This window comes from Hirundo rustica, chromosome 8 (assembly GCF_015227805.2).
Source record: "Hirundo rustica isolate bHirRus1 chromosome 8, bHirRus1.pri.v3, whole genome shotgun sequence".
NCBI classification, from domain to species: domain Eukaryota; kingdom Metazoa; phylum Chordata; class Aves; order Passeriformes; family Hirundinidae; genus Hirundo; species Hirundo rustica.
Window position 1 is genome coordinate 21770351 of NC_053457.1, and position 14425 is coordinate 21784775.

A 14425-nucleotide genomic window follows, 5' to 3' on the forward strand; every position below is an offset into this window, starting at 1 on the left:
CGTCTCAGAGCTCTGCTCCCTTAACTCACGGACTGCTGCTACAGCCCACATGAAATGTCACTAGTGTGTACCATGGATAATGAATTCAAGCCTTGGTGTAAGCTGCACTCACAAACAGGGCACATGAACATTAGTCCTCTGGGTGCAAGTGCCATGCTTCTCCCTCAGGTAAAGACACTTGCTACCTGCAGACCCCAAAGTTAGGGGAATGTCAAGCAGGCAGTGATGTGAGCAGCTCTGAACACAGCTTGAATGACATGCAGCACAGCTGTTGCTGGCTGGTAACTCTAGGAGGTCATGGTTCACCTCCTGATCTTGAGGTGCAGATGGGACTTACTAGTAGCTGGTTTGAATTATTTGTAGTCAGGCTGAAATTATAGATGCTGGCAAAAGCCAGGTATTATCCTGTCTCCTTAAAGTCTTCAGACCCAAACCAGATGGCTTGCTGAGGGGTCTTCTCTATCCAACCCAAACTATTATTCTGAGCACAGAAGCAACTAGGTGAGATCTGACAACTGGTGATGAGTAGAAGTCCAACCCAGGTTATTTGGCTGTTCCTTTGGGACAAATACCCTGAACCTTGGTTCAATATGCAAGAGGGAAGTGTGGATGCTTGATGCCAGCAGTGTGCTGTGTAGGTACAGCATGAGCTGTAGGAGTTACAGTTGGGTTAGGAGAGGAGGATCCATAGTTTGGTGAGGCAGAGTACTACAGGCTGAGGCTTAAATGCTGCTTAGGCTGTGTGGGCCGGTTTGGAGTGGAAGCAAGAGTAGAAACAAAGCTGGTTATTTCCATGATAAAAATACCTTAAGCAGGCAAAACCTTTCTAGCATTCTTCATTGAAAATAACTCCAGAGAGGTAAACAATACCACCTATATGCCCCAGCAATTTCTTTTTTCCTGGGGTGCTTATCCCAGCCTTCATGCAGCCATCAGTTACACTGTTTCTCTCCCTGTCTAAAGCCTGTCCAAAAAGTTTCCCCCAGACATTCCCTTGCTTCTCCTCTTTTGCAAACATTTCTTCGTTTCTTGTGAACAACTTGTATCGCCCTACTGCAGAAGCAATATTCTGCACTTCACCCCTCACCATCATGTCCTCCTCTGTCTCTGCTACAAGATGCTGGTGGCATTTTCAGCATTAGCAGCACACACACGCTCTTGTAGCTCTGCCTGCTAACAGAAGCTCTTTCTCTGTCATGCCTTTTCTTCTAAAGGCAGAGGAAGCTGTCCCTTGCAGGTTAATTATACAGGCTGTTGCAAAAAAGTGCCCAGAATGGCAATGCTTTTAACAATGGCTGTGAGTGATTTTGGTCTGCAGAAACCAGTAGGAGCTGGAGACACCGGCCAGTTCAGTCAGCAGTCACAGCCAAAGCTGAATTCCTTTTTTTTTTTTTTTTTTTTTTTTTTTCCTGAGGCGGAAGGAAATGAAAAAGGATGACAAGGCTGAGATGCTCCAACTTCTGTGTGGTTTAACACCTCTACACCTCTTTCACTGGCCAAGCCCAGCAGCATCACTGCAGATGCTGGACCCTCCTGTTGGAAGCCTCGTGTCAGTGCACATTCACCCAAGGGATTTCGTGGTGGGCATGCAGGCAGGACGAGGGAGGGCACCCTGCATCCCACGGCCTGGCCGCACGCAGCACTAAGAAGGGTCTGCTGTCACCAAGTGTCCGGCCCACATGCAGGAAGACGTTTCTGCCCTCAACTACAGCACTCTCCTGGCTTCTGAGGATGTGTATGAAGCTGAGAGCAAGCAAAGAGCTCCCAGGGAGCAGCCTTCCGCTGGCTAATTCAGCTGGGTGCTCTCTGGGCGGGGTGACGCTGAGCTGCCCGTGCCACCTGCACCCCAGCAGTGTCACAGGTCGCCTTGCCGAGCCTGCAGGCTGCAGGGTGCTCTCATGTTGCCCTCTTGTGGTCCTAGAAAATGTGGGACCGTCTCAATTCCACTTTCTACGGCAGAGTCAGAGGAGGGAGATTCCTTCCCTAGAACAGGACAGCCAGCCCAGCAGGCTGTTTCACTCACCCTTGCAGGCTGCTGTGGGGTTGGCAGTGCAGCAGAAAAATTAGAGTCTCAGTCGCAAGCGTTTTCCCCTACAAGAGGATTCCTGCAAGATACAACTCTTTGGAGGTCTCTCTCTGGGCTGGGATTTGTCCAGCTCATTCTCTTCCCAGCTCTTGAATATTTTTGTGTTGAACAATTTGGTAAAGCTCCACTTGGCCGTGGCTGAGCTCTCCACGTGAAAACATGGTTACAAAATGTTTCTGAGGCAGGATTTTTAAGCACACGCCTCAAAGGCTTGCAATGAGCTTCGCCCCCGGTGTTGCAGGAAGCGTGGGCTAAAAAGGGCACAGCCTTTGGCCGTAACATCTGCAGGACAGGGGTTTCTTATACTTTTGAGGCTTCAGTCAAGGCAAAAACAGTTGACAGGTTTGTATCAGAAGACACGGCAGTCTATCCTCCCCATCTTCTCTGGGCCACTCATGATTTTGTAGACCTCTTCCCTATCGTATGTGCTACTTCCAAGCTGAAGAGTCCCAGGCTACAGTTTTTCACTGTATAGTCTGTTTTCATGTCTCTGAGCATCCTTACAGCCTGCCTCCAAACCTTCTTTCGTTCTCTATTACCCTTTCTGAGATGAAAGGACCAGAACTGTATGCAGACACTGGAAAAACATTTAAACAAAGTGAACTAGACCCAGGAAAATTAATCAAAATTCTGATAAGCAAAACTGTGAGGATCTTGGGAGAACCAGGAGGACAGATGGAACTCTACATGCAATGCCTTCTAATTTCTGTATCTGGCATGGAGGAGGCAGAAAAGGGAAAATACAAATAAGTGAACTCAAAGAAGAATGAAGCAGCTTGGATGGGGATGTCAACAGGGGAGAGTTGGTCATGGCAGTGACCTGAAAGAGCACAGAAGGGATTGGGATGATGAAAAGCGTTCAAAACCTTCTCTGGCAGGCAAGAACAACAGAAATTTTGGGTCAGGGGACATCGAGAGCCCTGTGGCAGGGGCTGGTGTCCAGTCTTCAGCACCAGTGAACCGTCTACAAGTATCCTCGCCTGCAGAGAACAGAGGATCTGTGCAGCTTCAGGCCCCCTGCCCACGGCATCGTGCCATGGCAGCGGTGTGGGTCCCCACCTCAGGAGAACAGCCGGGAATCAGCACCCAGCCTGTGCGCCTACCAACACGACTCCGAGCATTCCACACACCGGCTCCTGGCTGGTGGCAAGTCAAGCTGAGATCTGTGTGGTTGCTATGGAGAAGTGTAGCTAAATGCACAAACAAGTGCCAAACAGTGGTAACTGCTCGGGGGCACTTAAGAGACTCGGGGCTTTACTACGTGTTGCTGAGAGATGGTATCCCTTGGGGCATGGAGGGTTTTTTTAGCCTGCCAGGAAATCCAGCGCGGGACCTGCTATACTTGGTGCGCCAGATCCTCTCTGATGCACAAACTGGTCCTGTTAGTCATGGATTTCTGCTGGGGAGCTATTTGTTTTTCTCCATCTTGATGCTTTGGCATGATCTTACAATGTATCTAAGCAGCCAAGGAGGCTGCTAGCGGCAAAGCTGAGACTGCACCAGATGGACAGTGTAGACCCAGTCGTCAGCTGCTGCCAAAGCCGACAAGACGGCGAGATTCCCCCAAGGCAGCAGCGGGGAAGGGGAGCCCCGGCAGCGTGTGCGAGGCGGCAGCGCCCTGTGGAGAAGCAGAAGAGGGTTTGCACGGGCAGCCGCCTGCCGTGCTCCGCGCCGGGCTCCCGGGTGCTGTGCCAGCAGCCTGGCTCGGTGCACGGCGCACGAGTGCCGCGTCCAGCCCGGAGCCTACGGGGGTGTCTGTCAGCACCCCGTGTCCCCGCAAGGGCACCCGGCTGGGCACCGTGTCCCGCGGCGGGGTATTCCCGTGGGCCGCCGGGGGAAGCGCCTCGCAGCCCAGGGCCGCGCGGCGCTGCACAGAGCGAAGTCCCCACGTCAGGCAGGGGCCCCGGGCTCCCCAGGCTGCGGGCCAGCCCCGCGGAGCAGCTCCGCCTCCCCAGCGGCACCGCGCCGGGCCGGGCCGGGCGGAGGCAGCCGGGCGGCGGGGCGGGCGCTGGGGGCCGGGCCGGCCGGGGCCCGGGCGGGGCCGGGCGGCCGCGGGCGGGCGGAGGCGGGAGCGAGACCCCCAGGGCCGGAGCGGCCGCGGCGCCCGGAGCGGGCCGGGAGAAGGTAGGGACCCGCCGGAGCGGCCGGGGGGAGCCGGGGCGTTCCCCGCCCGCCGCTGCTCGGTTCGGCCGCTGCCCCGCCGGCCTCCCCCCGCCCCGCGGCCGCCCCGGCCTTGCGCCTCCGCCGGGCCCCGGCGCGGCCCGGCCCCCGCCCCGCCGGCGCCTCCCGCACTCCGCACCGGCCCCGCTCGCCGCCGGCACGGGGGCTGCCCCGGGCCGGGGGTTGCCCCGGGCCGCGCCGGCCGGCGGCCGGTGCCCCAGGCTGGGGTGCTGCGAGCTCCCCTCGTGCCGGCCGCGCCGGGGCAGCTTGTGGCCCTGCGGACGCGGCTGAGTGTTCGATGTGCCCCGGCCCGCAGCACCCACGCTGCCCTGGGAGCGCTTCGGGCACCTGGGCGGCGTGGAGCAGCTGTGCGGTACGGCGGGAGCCGCCCGCCTGCTCCCCACATTGGGGTTGTGGTCTCTTAAGCCGTGTCTGTTCAGGCGGTGGTAAGCCGGGTGGTCACCACCTGGCAGGCAGGCAGCTGGTGGTAGCTGGCGTTGCCTGGACGGCTTGTTGCAGAACAGCACCTGGCCCTTTAGAAATTATGTGGCCGTCCCACATAATTTCTGGTTTGGCACCCGGTGTCTGGAGTTATTGCACCCGTGAGGGTGGCACAAGTTGTTTTACACAGAGAGCAGAAGCTCAAGGCTGCAGCACTGTACCTTTCCCAGGTGCTCCTCTGAGGGCATTCACTCGGTTCAAGGCAGCCTGAGAAGAGAAACTTAAAAGAATTCCCTGTTTTCACTCTTGCAAACACAAATCCCTCTTGCAACACTGGCAGCCTGGCCCCATTGCCTTGTACTTATCAGAAATGAACTAGAGGTGTCTCCTCCAGTGGCACTGCCAGGGGATGAAGGCTTGGGTCACCCTCAGCATACTCTTAAGAGGTGGCTGCTGCTCCTCTGCTGTCCCTTTTGCTGACCCTGAGTAGTACCTCAGCTGATCCTGTCCTTGATGCAATTTGGCCTTTGCATTCAAACATCTCTGCTGCTGTTCCTGCTGTTTGAAATTCTCTCCCCACTTCTGGCCTTTCATATTTCATTCTCCTTGCTGTTGTACCTAGGAAGCCTCTAGTTGTGTCATAAGCATTCGTCTGCTTTGAGGTTTGTCACGATTCCTTAACTTTCAGTTTCTTCTGAAAAGGCTTTCTTTCCCCTTTCTCTGCCATTCTCTCCTTTGCTTCCACTGAGATTTTATCTCTTCGTCTGAAAGAGTTCATAGATAGAGAATTTGCAGGTTTGCAGATGCTTTGCCAAATACAGCCTCTGTAGCGTGCTACAAGACGTCACCGCCATCCCCCTCATCTTGACTCACTCTGGCTGTGAGTCGTGCTGGGCAGTGTCTAAATGCATCCTGCTTGTGCGTGAGGCCTCCATAGCTCCGAGAATGCCCACGGCTCTGAGCTGGCCTCCGCTTTCTGTTCGTGAGATCCTCTGTTCTGTCAGGGTCAAAGGTTTCAGTTTTCTCTCCAACTGCTCTGCTTAGAATTAGCAGTGACATTAAAAACTGATATGAACATACAACAGTTTTAAAGCACTGTTGATAATGGGATGAGAGGAGCTGAGCACTAGGGGCAGAGGAAAGGAGTAATTCTCAGAGCTTTGCAGGGCACCACCTCTGCCAGCTGTCATGGGAACCGTGACTGTGTGTCCTCTTGGGGTTCTGAGTGCAGTTGAGGTGTCCCTGAAGTGGGTGACTTCAGAGAGACTTTGTAACAGTGGTGATGTGAGCTTAGGTGGGACAGCCGGATCTGTGCTTACCTTAGCACTCCACTGCCTTAACTGATAATTTCTCCTCAACCTCCAGCAAAAGTATATTTCTAATCACATTGCTCAACCCCACTTCTGAGTGACACAGCTTTTACTTTGCCTTATTTTTAGAACCTTTCTGTCGGGAGATAAAATTTATTGCTTCCTTTTCAGGAACACCTAGAGACTTTGAAAGTAAGAGGTCCAGGCAGCAGCAGAGTCCCTTCTAGGGATTGAGGTTCTTTGGAGATAACAGTACAGAACAGGGATGATGGCAAGCAAAGAACAGAGTTTCCAAGTCAAACTCAAATAATTTCCAGATTTCTGGATTCCTCACCCAGCAACCAAAGCATCATAATGGGCTTCTGTCCAAAAGTTATCTTAAAGAATATTGGTCAGGGTGCAAAATCAAGTGCTACAGTGTTAAGGAATGTCCTTGCAGCCCCAGTTCAACTTGTTTTGGATATGTGCTTAAGGTGTAATAACTAATTTTGTAATTGTATGCTACTTACCACATGTAGCCCAGCCACAGGTAGTGCACAGCAATGGTGAATCTGCTTTTGGGGTTTTATCTGTTCCTTATTCTATCATTTTAGCCTGTGTGCAAAACTGGGAAGAGACACAACCATGTGCCTTGGGGTGGGAGAGGATAGGACTTCGTAACAGTTCTTACAGAGTCCTTACTGAGGCATGTGCTGCCACAGCATACAGAATTTGGGAAACTCCCAAGCTTATGTTCCGGCCTTTGCACGCTTGGGACCCCACTGCCAGAGATTAAATATCCATCACAGTCATCTTCCTCACATGTTGTGGCAAGGTGTTCTGCTTTGCATTAAAAATTGATGCTGTGCTCTAGTTTCCAGATGACTTTAGTTTGCTCGCCGTCTGGCTCAGCACAAGATCCTCTTGCTTCCTTGCCACGCCACTCTTAGCCCACACAAACACCACCAGCCTGCCTTCAGCCATGTCCTGCAACAGAGCAGGTGAGAACACTGACAGCCAGAGCCCAGCTAGAGAGAAGTAGTGGTTTGAATTACTTGTTTGGTATGCAGCAGAGCTCCTGTGCCACACAGGTGTGGTGGAAGGCCAGAGCTTGTTTAAGCAGCCCTTTACTTGATCGTCCTGGTTCTTGAGGGGTCAGTCATCCAACCAGAAATGTATTCATATCAGTGATTCTTGATATATCAGCTCACAGACAAAGCAAAAGAAGCTATTTCTTTTTAGAGTGAGAAGATTGCTCTTCCTCCTGGGAGCCATGTGGTGTTATGAGGTGAAGCGGAGAGGAGCTCTCATGTTTCCCACTGTGTGAAGCTCAGCTGGGGGACTCCTTGGGATCTGCTGAGTCAAGCAGCATGTCATAACAAGAAGCTGCAGTGATCAGCATTTCCCTGGTGGGAGAAGGCTCCTCTCCTCAGCACCATTAGTTGGGGGTTTGCCCTGCTTGCTGCATTGTCCATTCTGTTGGGATTCATAGGATCAGCTCTGCATTTGCTGGAGCTGCAGTCCCTGCACTGGCACCATCTCCAGCTGGGGCCCAGGCAGCCTGGCTCAACAGGGTATTGTTTATTCCACCCAGGAATGTGCAGGCGAGCAGGGACCTCGGGGAGCTTTACAGAGTAACATGTTCTGCTCTGAGCAGGGAGAGGGAGTGTGGGTGGCCACAGCTCTGAAGGCTGGTGGGAGCAGTCAGGGTATGCTGGGTGAGGATAATGTCCTATCCTAAAAGTGTGAATGGGGTCTGTGCAGGCTGTGCAGATGCATTGGGGTATGGAGGAGGGAAGGAGGGCTGTGCAGGTTTGGAGAACACAGGGAGGAACAGGGAAAAGGTAGAAATGTCTTAGTATATAGTTGGTAAGCTTCTGTTCTTGACGCAATGGTGTGAGAAGCCAAGCATAACTGCTGGTTCCTCCCGCTGTGCTGGGTACTGATCCTGCAGCCTAGAGCACATGGGGCTGCAGCAGATCTTTGTCAAAGCCAGTCCCAGCAGCTGGAGGGTGCACTGAACTGAGGGGTATCTCTGTCACTGGGGGTGGATTGTGTTTTCAGTGAACAGACATTGAGCTACAATGAGTGGAAGGAGGTATGAAAAGACCTAGGTGAAATGCAAGGTGGTTTTCAATTTTTAAAAAGATCACTGTCAGCATTTGTTTAATATTTTCAGTATTAATTTCTCTGATCATTTTGTGATCATTTTGTACATTTCTGGGAGTATGACTGTTCCTGGTCTACTGCTCATGCAGGTTCTAAGGTTTTTATAGAGATTAAGACATCCGCTGGACAAGAATCCACTTGTCCCTCTTGTGCAAATCCTGTGTGCCTGTGGAAGCCCGTACAGCATATTTTGGTCTCTTTGGTGAAATGCTAGTTTTTCAGTTACAGTGCAGTCATACCGTCTGTAGTCAGTTCTAACAGTGATGCTTCTTGAATGAGAAGCTGGAATGTATTATTTAGTGGAGAAACAAGTGGCAATAGCACCTGCTAAATTTGGTTTCCTTGCTGTTTAATTTGTGGCATCCATCCATTACTGTTTTTTATCTCATGGTCTGAGCAGCACTTTGGGATAGGAGGGGATTAGCTGCCCTCAAACCCTTTAGGTCTCCCTTTTTACTGGGGTTGTTAATACTTCTTGTAATCAGCCTAAATGGCCTCTTCACATTGCTGCCTTATCTCTTAAGTGCTTAAAATCCTTGCTTCAGCATCTTTAGTAGTCCTGCCTCCACCTAAGTGATGGTACTTCCAGCAAGTGCCCGACAATTACATTGGACACTGGTGAGTCCATTATTTGGGATTTTTTTAACCTGCGCAATTTCAGCTGCAAAAAGAGGCAGGATGGAAGAAGTTGTCAGAGTCTATGTGCAAATGCCTTTTCTTGGCTGCTGTGACTTGGCCCAGTCTGTGCTGAAGATCTTAAAACAATATTGTAACAGAGTCAATAGCTATCATTTCATTCTGGTCCCTCCTTCCATCAGCCCACACTGGACCAGACACGCTCCAGAGCTAATAGCAAAATGGGATAAGCAGTCTTCCATGAAGGTAATGTTAGTGTGTGCTGAGCATGCATGCATGCAGACTGGGGGGAGTGATTAATGCCTTGGGAATCCACTCTCTGCCTTGCCGCACAATGCTGTTGTGTCAGGCCTAGAGCTTGGCACCAGGCAGGCTGTGGTGCGGCGCCAGGAACACGTTACCTGGTCTGTGCGGGATCAGGCAGTGAGACAGAGCCTGTGTGTTCTCGGCGGGGCGAGTTCCTGCTGCGCCACAGCTCCATACTTGCACAGTGAGGCTCTCTTTGGATGCGTGGCTGCTGCTGGGCGGGGGCAGGAATCCTGCGATCCGCAGTCCTGACCTCCGCCAGCCTGAAATCCCAGAGTTTACTCAGTTGTGGCAGAGCTCTCCCTCCTTCCCTCTGACAGGCAAGGATCACCCATCCCTGAGGTGAGAGGTGCTTGGCCGGCTGTCAGGAGCCGTGACTCACAGGGGATCACAGGCAGAGCCCTGCTCTCCCTGCAATCTGCTTTTCCTTCTGGAGCCTCTTCCTGAGCTGTTGCTGAATGTTTGTTTTCACCAGATCTAGGGTGGATCTGGGAAAAGCTCAGGTCCACTATTAAGCCTGAAGAGTTGGACTCAGTAAGTTTCCAGTCTGGAATGTGCTGGGAGGCTTCCCTTCTCTAGGTGGGGATTGGTAGAAAATGTTGGCAGACAGCAGTGCGTGGAGTAAAACAAGGCCAAGGTCCTGGAAAACATAATATTTTGTGTTCAATTCATGTCATGGAGCAAGCAAACTCCACAAGACTGATTCACTACTTGCAAATACAAGGGCATGCTGTCTATACTCCAGGAGAGTCAGAGTGATCTTGCTCTTCTTGGTACTGCTGAGGGAACATGAGCCTGTTGGGATTCTGTTTTTGGCAGTTTCAGAGGTTGCGTCACGCTTTCTTATGAGCTGCCTCTCAGGGAATGCTTTGGACATGAATAAGTTAGTGGTTTATTATAACTGTAATTAATATATACGTGGTGGGACCATTGCAGTCCTGCCTGTTCCTCTGCATCTCATTGGAAAAACTTGCACATTTCAATGATGAGTCCCCCGAGCTGCAGGTGTGTTAAAGGAAGTGACACTCCTGTTCTCAAGTGAGGGTTCAGTGGCTGGGCTGTATTCTCAGCCCCAGTGACTATAGCAAAGCTAGAGTTTGGGTCTGCAGCACACGTGCTGTAATCCTTGCATACCTCTGCCCATTCTTACATTACATCTTTGACAGAAGACATACAAGAAATCTCACTGTACCATCATGTGCTCCTGGAGAAACTACCCCAAGGCAGCAGTTATGCCTGCAGCATGTTTTGCCATTGTCCAGTGCTGCTGTGAAGTTTGAATATTCAGAATATGGCAGGGATTCCGAGGAGCCTGAGCTCAGCCTGTCTGGGGGTGAGGGCAGCCCGGGTGCCTGCAAGGGGCTGCTGCTGCTGCCAGCCCTGGTGCTGCTGCTCTCGTTCCCATGAGAACATGCAGCAGCATGCCCCGGCCACCCCACCTCAAACAGCACAAAGATCCTTACTTGTCTTTAGTATTTTCAAGCTAATTGATGGCTCTTCCGTCTTTTTCCCTGCTCCACATGGTCATGTTTTTAATACTGTTACTCCTTCTGCCTCAGTAGGTTTCTGCTATCCTGAACTGCAGCTCTTTGTGCTCCTGATTCACTCCAGTCCATTCATTCTTTTTGGTGGCAGAGTGCTGTCTGCTGCTGGATATTGGGTTCTTTGTTTGTACAGCCAGCACAAAGCTGGTGACAAAGGGACAGCCTGTGTCCCAAGGAGCCCGCGTGCGTTGGGGAAGGCAGTGAGAGCAATAGGAGTGACAGACAGACAGGATGGCAGAGGTGAGGGTGGCCAGGGGCACAGCGCGCTGGCTGCAGCAGAGGAATGGCTGGGGGCGGGGAGAGACGTGATGAGGAAGCTGTTCCTGCTGAGTACAAGCCCGCTTTGTTCCCAGGAGGTGAGTCGGACTGGATAAACAGAATGGTCCCGTCAGCAGAAAGCCTTTCCCTGGCTGGATCCCCCGCTGGCACTCTCGCTGGAACTTGGCTGCACCTCGTTAGCGAGGACGTATTTCTCCTCCCTGTGTTAGCTTCCCCTCTTCCCGACTCTCCGGGGCTCAGGTGGGCTGCGTGTGGCTGTACAGAGAAAGGTGCCCTTGGGGGGCCGTGTGTTCGTGTTTTGTTGTGTTGTCACTGCGCTCTTTCTGCCCTTAGCCGGGCAGGGGCTTTGACAAGCCGTGCTGAGGTGGGACGGGTGCCAGCGGCTGGGCGGCGCTTGGAGCGGGGCTGCTCGCCTGGAGCCGCTCTGGGAAGGGAGGAGAGCGCGTCCCATGGCGGGGGAGCTGTGTCCAGGCGGACAGGGCAGGGGCTCTGCTTGTGATGTGGGAGGAAAGCAGCCCGTGCCGAGGGGGCTGGTGGGGAGGACGCCGATGTCCCAGCGTTGCAGAAGGCAGGGCTCCGAAAGCAGCGCGGAGAGGTGCTGGCATTGCTGTCCTGTGCCTTCACCTCTGAGGTGAAGGTGAGAAGTAATCTTAACAGTTTCTGCTTGCTTTGGATGGATGGACCTTTCTGTTCCCATCGTAAGGAATTTGGGAAAAGGTGAGGGAGTAGCTTAAGCTGTAGGACTGCTGCTGCCTTGGTGCACTGTATTTCCTTGACAGTGAGGCTGAAAAGCAGAAATTATACAGAAAAGTGTCCTCAACAGCCACTTCCAGAGGAAGGGGGAATCCAGGACATAGCCCTTGATGAGGAGGTCTTTGCCTGCTTTCAAGTCTCCTGCCAGGAGGAATTTCAGCCTTGGCTCCCAGAGCCTTGGACAAGGTCTGCACCCTCATCTCAGTCTGACTTCTGCCAAGAACCATGGTGAGGCCACTCAGGGGGTGTCTGAGCCAGGTACCTAGAAGGCAGAAAGGATATTTCCAGTCAGGTCTGAGAATGAGGGTGGTGGCATGAGCTTGCCTGAGTGGACTTTGTGCCTCTTCTCTTGCTGGGCCAGAATTGTAGTGCTGGTTCAGCATGCGGTAGCTGTGGCCCTGAGTGGTGGCATGGGGAGGGGGATTTCTGTGCCCATCCTGCCAGAGAATGTGTGAAAGGATGTGCAAGTGGGTTTTTCTGTCTACCCATCAGGCCTTGTCAGGCTGAGCCCTGCCCCACTTGTCAGGGAAATGCTGAGCTTCCTCCCCTCCTCTTGCTTCCTTCCTGACGGGAATTCACTTCCAAATTTCTTGCTGCTTGTCCCCCCTCTTGCAACACAAACACAGGATCCTACAGAGATAGCCAGAGGGGCGGGACAAGGCAGGTTAGACCATGGGGGCTGCATTGCTGCAGCCTCTTGGCTGCTGCAGCACCTGGTAAGGGGTTGACAGGGAGCTCAGGACAGGATCTCCCCGCATCTGCCTCTGTGCTCAGGAAAGGTTTTACTTCCTGAGCCTATGTGTGATAATTTCAGGTGTTTCTGGGTGCTGACAAACTTCTCGTTGTCTCAGCCTTAGGCGCTGACCTGCCTTCAGACCCTGCACAATGGAGGCTGGCTCCGTGGTGCGGGCAGTCTTTGATTTCTGTCCCAGTGTCTCTGAAGAGCTGCCCCTCTTCGTGGGAGATGTCATCGAGGTGTTGGCTGTGGTGGATGAGTTCTGGCTCTTCGGCAAGAAGGAAGGTGTCACAGGTAAGAGCTGGAAATTCCTGCACGTGAGTCCGTAGAGGTGCCAGGTGTCCATTGCATGAGCACATCTTCCCTTGGTGGGGAAGGACCTGATTTGATTTACTAAATCTTTCATGGGACTTTGATTGCAACTGAGCGTTCAAGTTGCCACCGGTCTCCTGCCAGCTTTGTGTCAGCTATTCAGACAGCTTGTGTGTTGTTTTTTTGAGAGAGGTTAGTGGAGAGTCAGTTCTCAAGGAGATAGGAGCTTCACAATACTGGTTGTTCCAGTCTCTATGGAAAGACTGCCCATTTCCTGGCTAGTTTATGTACTGACCTGCTCTGGCAGTTGAAGGGGTGAAAGGAAACAGATGCACTGAGAGTGGAAATGCATCCACTCTGGAAACCAGTCCAAGTGACCTTGTCAGTGGAGATAGAACAACAGTGACCATGTGTGCCCTCCAAGCTCCCTGACTCAGCCCCACTTCCTCCTTTCTGCCTCAAAGCATCTTCCTGCACAAATTGCCATCAATATCTAGGTGTCTGAAGTGGTGTGCAAGTCTGTTAAACTTTTAGGGGGATGTGAGAAACCTCTGAAGCAGCAGAACGCTCTTAGTGAAATACTAAGAATCTCATAGTCTCTGTTTAGGCAGCTCTTTCTCATCTTAATCCTGATGTTAAGAGGATGTGTGAGCTCTTGGGGAGATGAAAGCCAGGCCACTTCAAAGCATAAGCCTGCCTCTGTCTTCAGCATGAAGGTGGTGCTGATTTCATCCCTGGCTGTAGAGGTGGGGCTGCTATTGTAGGAGCAGTCTGGTCTCTCCTAACAGCCACAAGCTGTCTACTGTCTGAAACAAAGGTGGGCAGGAGCACTTCCCTCCTGTGCTCCATGTGACTGATAAGTGGCATTGAATGAGCATGTGCCTGACTGATCCTGTTGCTGCTGCTGAAGTCACTGGGCAAGGATTATGGGTGCAGTTCCCAACAGAGTTTTGTCTCCCAGCATAACTGGTGAGGCTGTTCAATAGAAGATGAAGCTGTTAAGGAATAACAAACAGATGTGTGTCATAGCTCAAAGATAAACATGCTAAAGTCAAACTGTATGTTTTTAATGACCTTTAACTCAAAACCCAATTACATTCCTGCTTTCTCTTGGAACAGCTGTTGTAGTTTTCTGACCAGCTTTCTAAGTTATAGAGAATTGAAAAAGCAATTTAGAATAGAAGCTGTGGAGGTGTTGCGGCCTAGTACTCATTACTCTGTGGAATAATTACTGTAACTCCATGTACAATAATTCCTTTCTTACAGCATTGTGTCGTTTCCATGTAGAGAGCCAGAAACTAAGATAAGGAAAAAGAGAGTTGGTTAAAACTGTGAAGGAAGCAGCATAGTATAGCAAATGCCAGTTTGCCTAAACACAGTGCAAAGCTCTGGGTGTCTAGGATATGGTGCTTCCAGGTTTTATTAGGAAATGTTTGGTGACCCAGAGGCAATGCTGGATGTGGTATTAGCCCATACTTCATTATATTCTTTTGCCTCAAATTATATAAGAAAGACATTTTTAGTGGCCTTTGCAGTGGGCTCTGCCATGTTGTGTGCTCTCAGGACTGAAATTAGTATCATGTGGCACAACAAATGTGCCATGGTGGAACAGGTACACAGAATGACAAAGTGGGGAAGGTTCCTGGAGTCCCAGCAGTGCTGAAGCTGTGACCGAGCCTGTGACTCACAGGTGCGGCCATCCTGAGTGTGGCAG

General features: G+C 51.9%; 1 protein-coding gene across 3 annotated transcripts in view; it reads left to right on the plus strand.

The window, feature by feature from the left end:
• Window positions 1-4144: 4144 nt before the first annotated feature.
• Window positions 4145-14425, plus strand: part of DNMBP (dynamin binding protein) — a 33914-nt gene continuing 23633 nt past the window's right edge. Inside the window, exons 1-2 of one of the 3 annotated variants that reach the window (XM_040071114.2) lie at window positions 4145-4210; window positions 12515-12693. In XM_040071114.2, coding sequence (XP_039927048.1) covers window positions 12549-12693 — 145 coding nt within the window. In that variant the 5' untranslated portion in view covers window positions 4145-4210; window positions 12515-12548. Of the gene's footprint in view, window positions 4211-11461; window positions 11548-12514; window positions 12694-14425 lie in introns of those variants that run through there. The other 2 variants (XM_040071115.2, XM_058421519.1) reach the window with 2 other exon arrangements.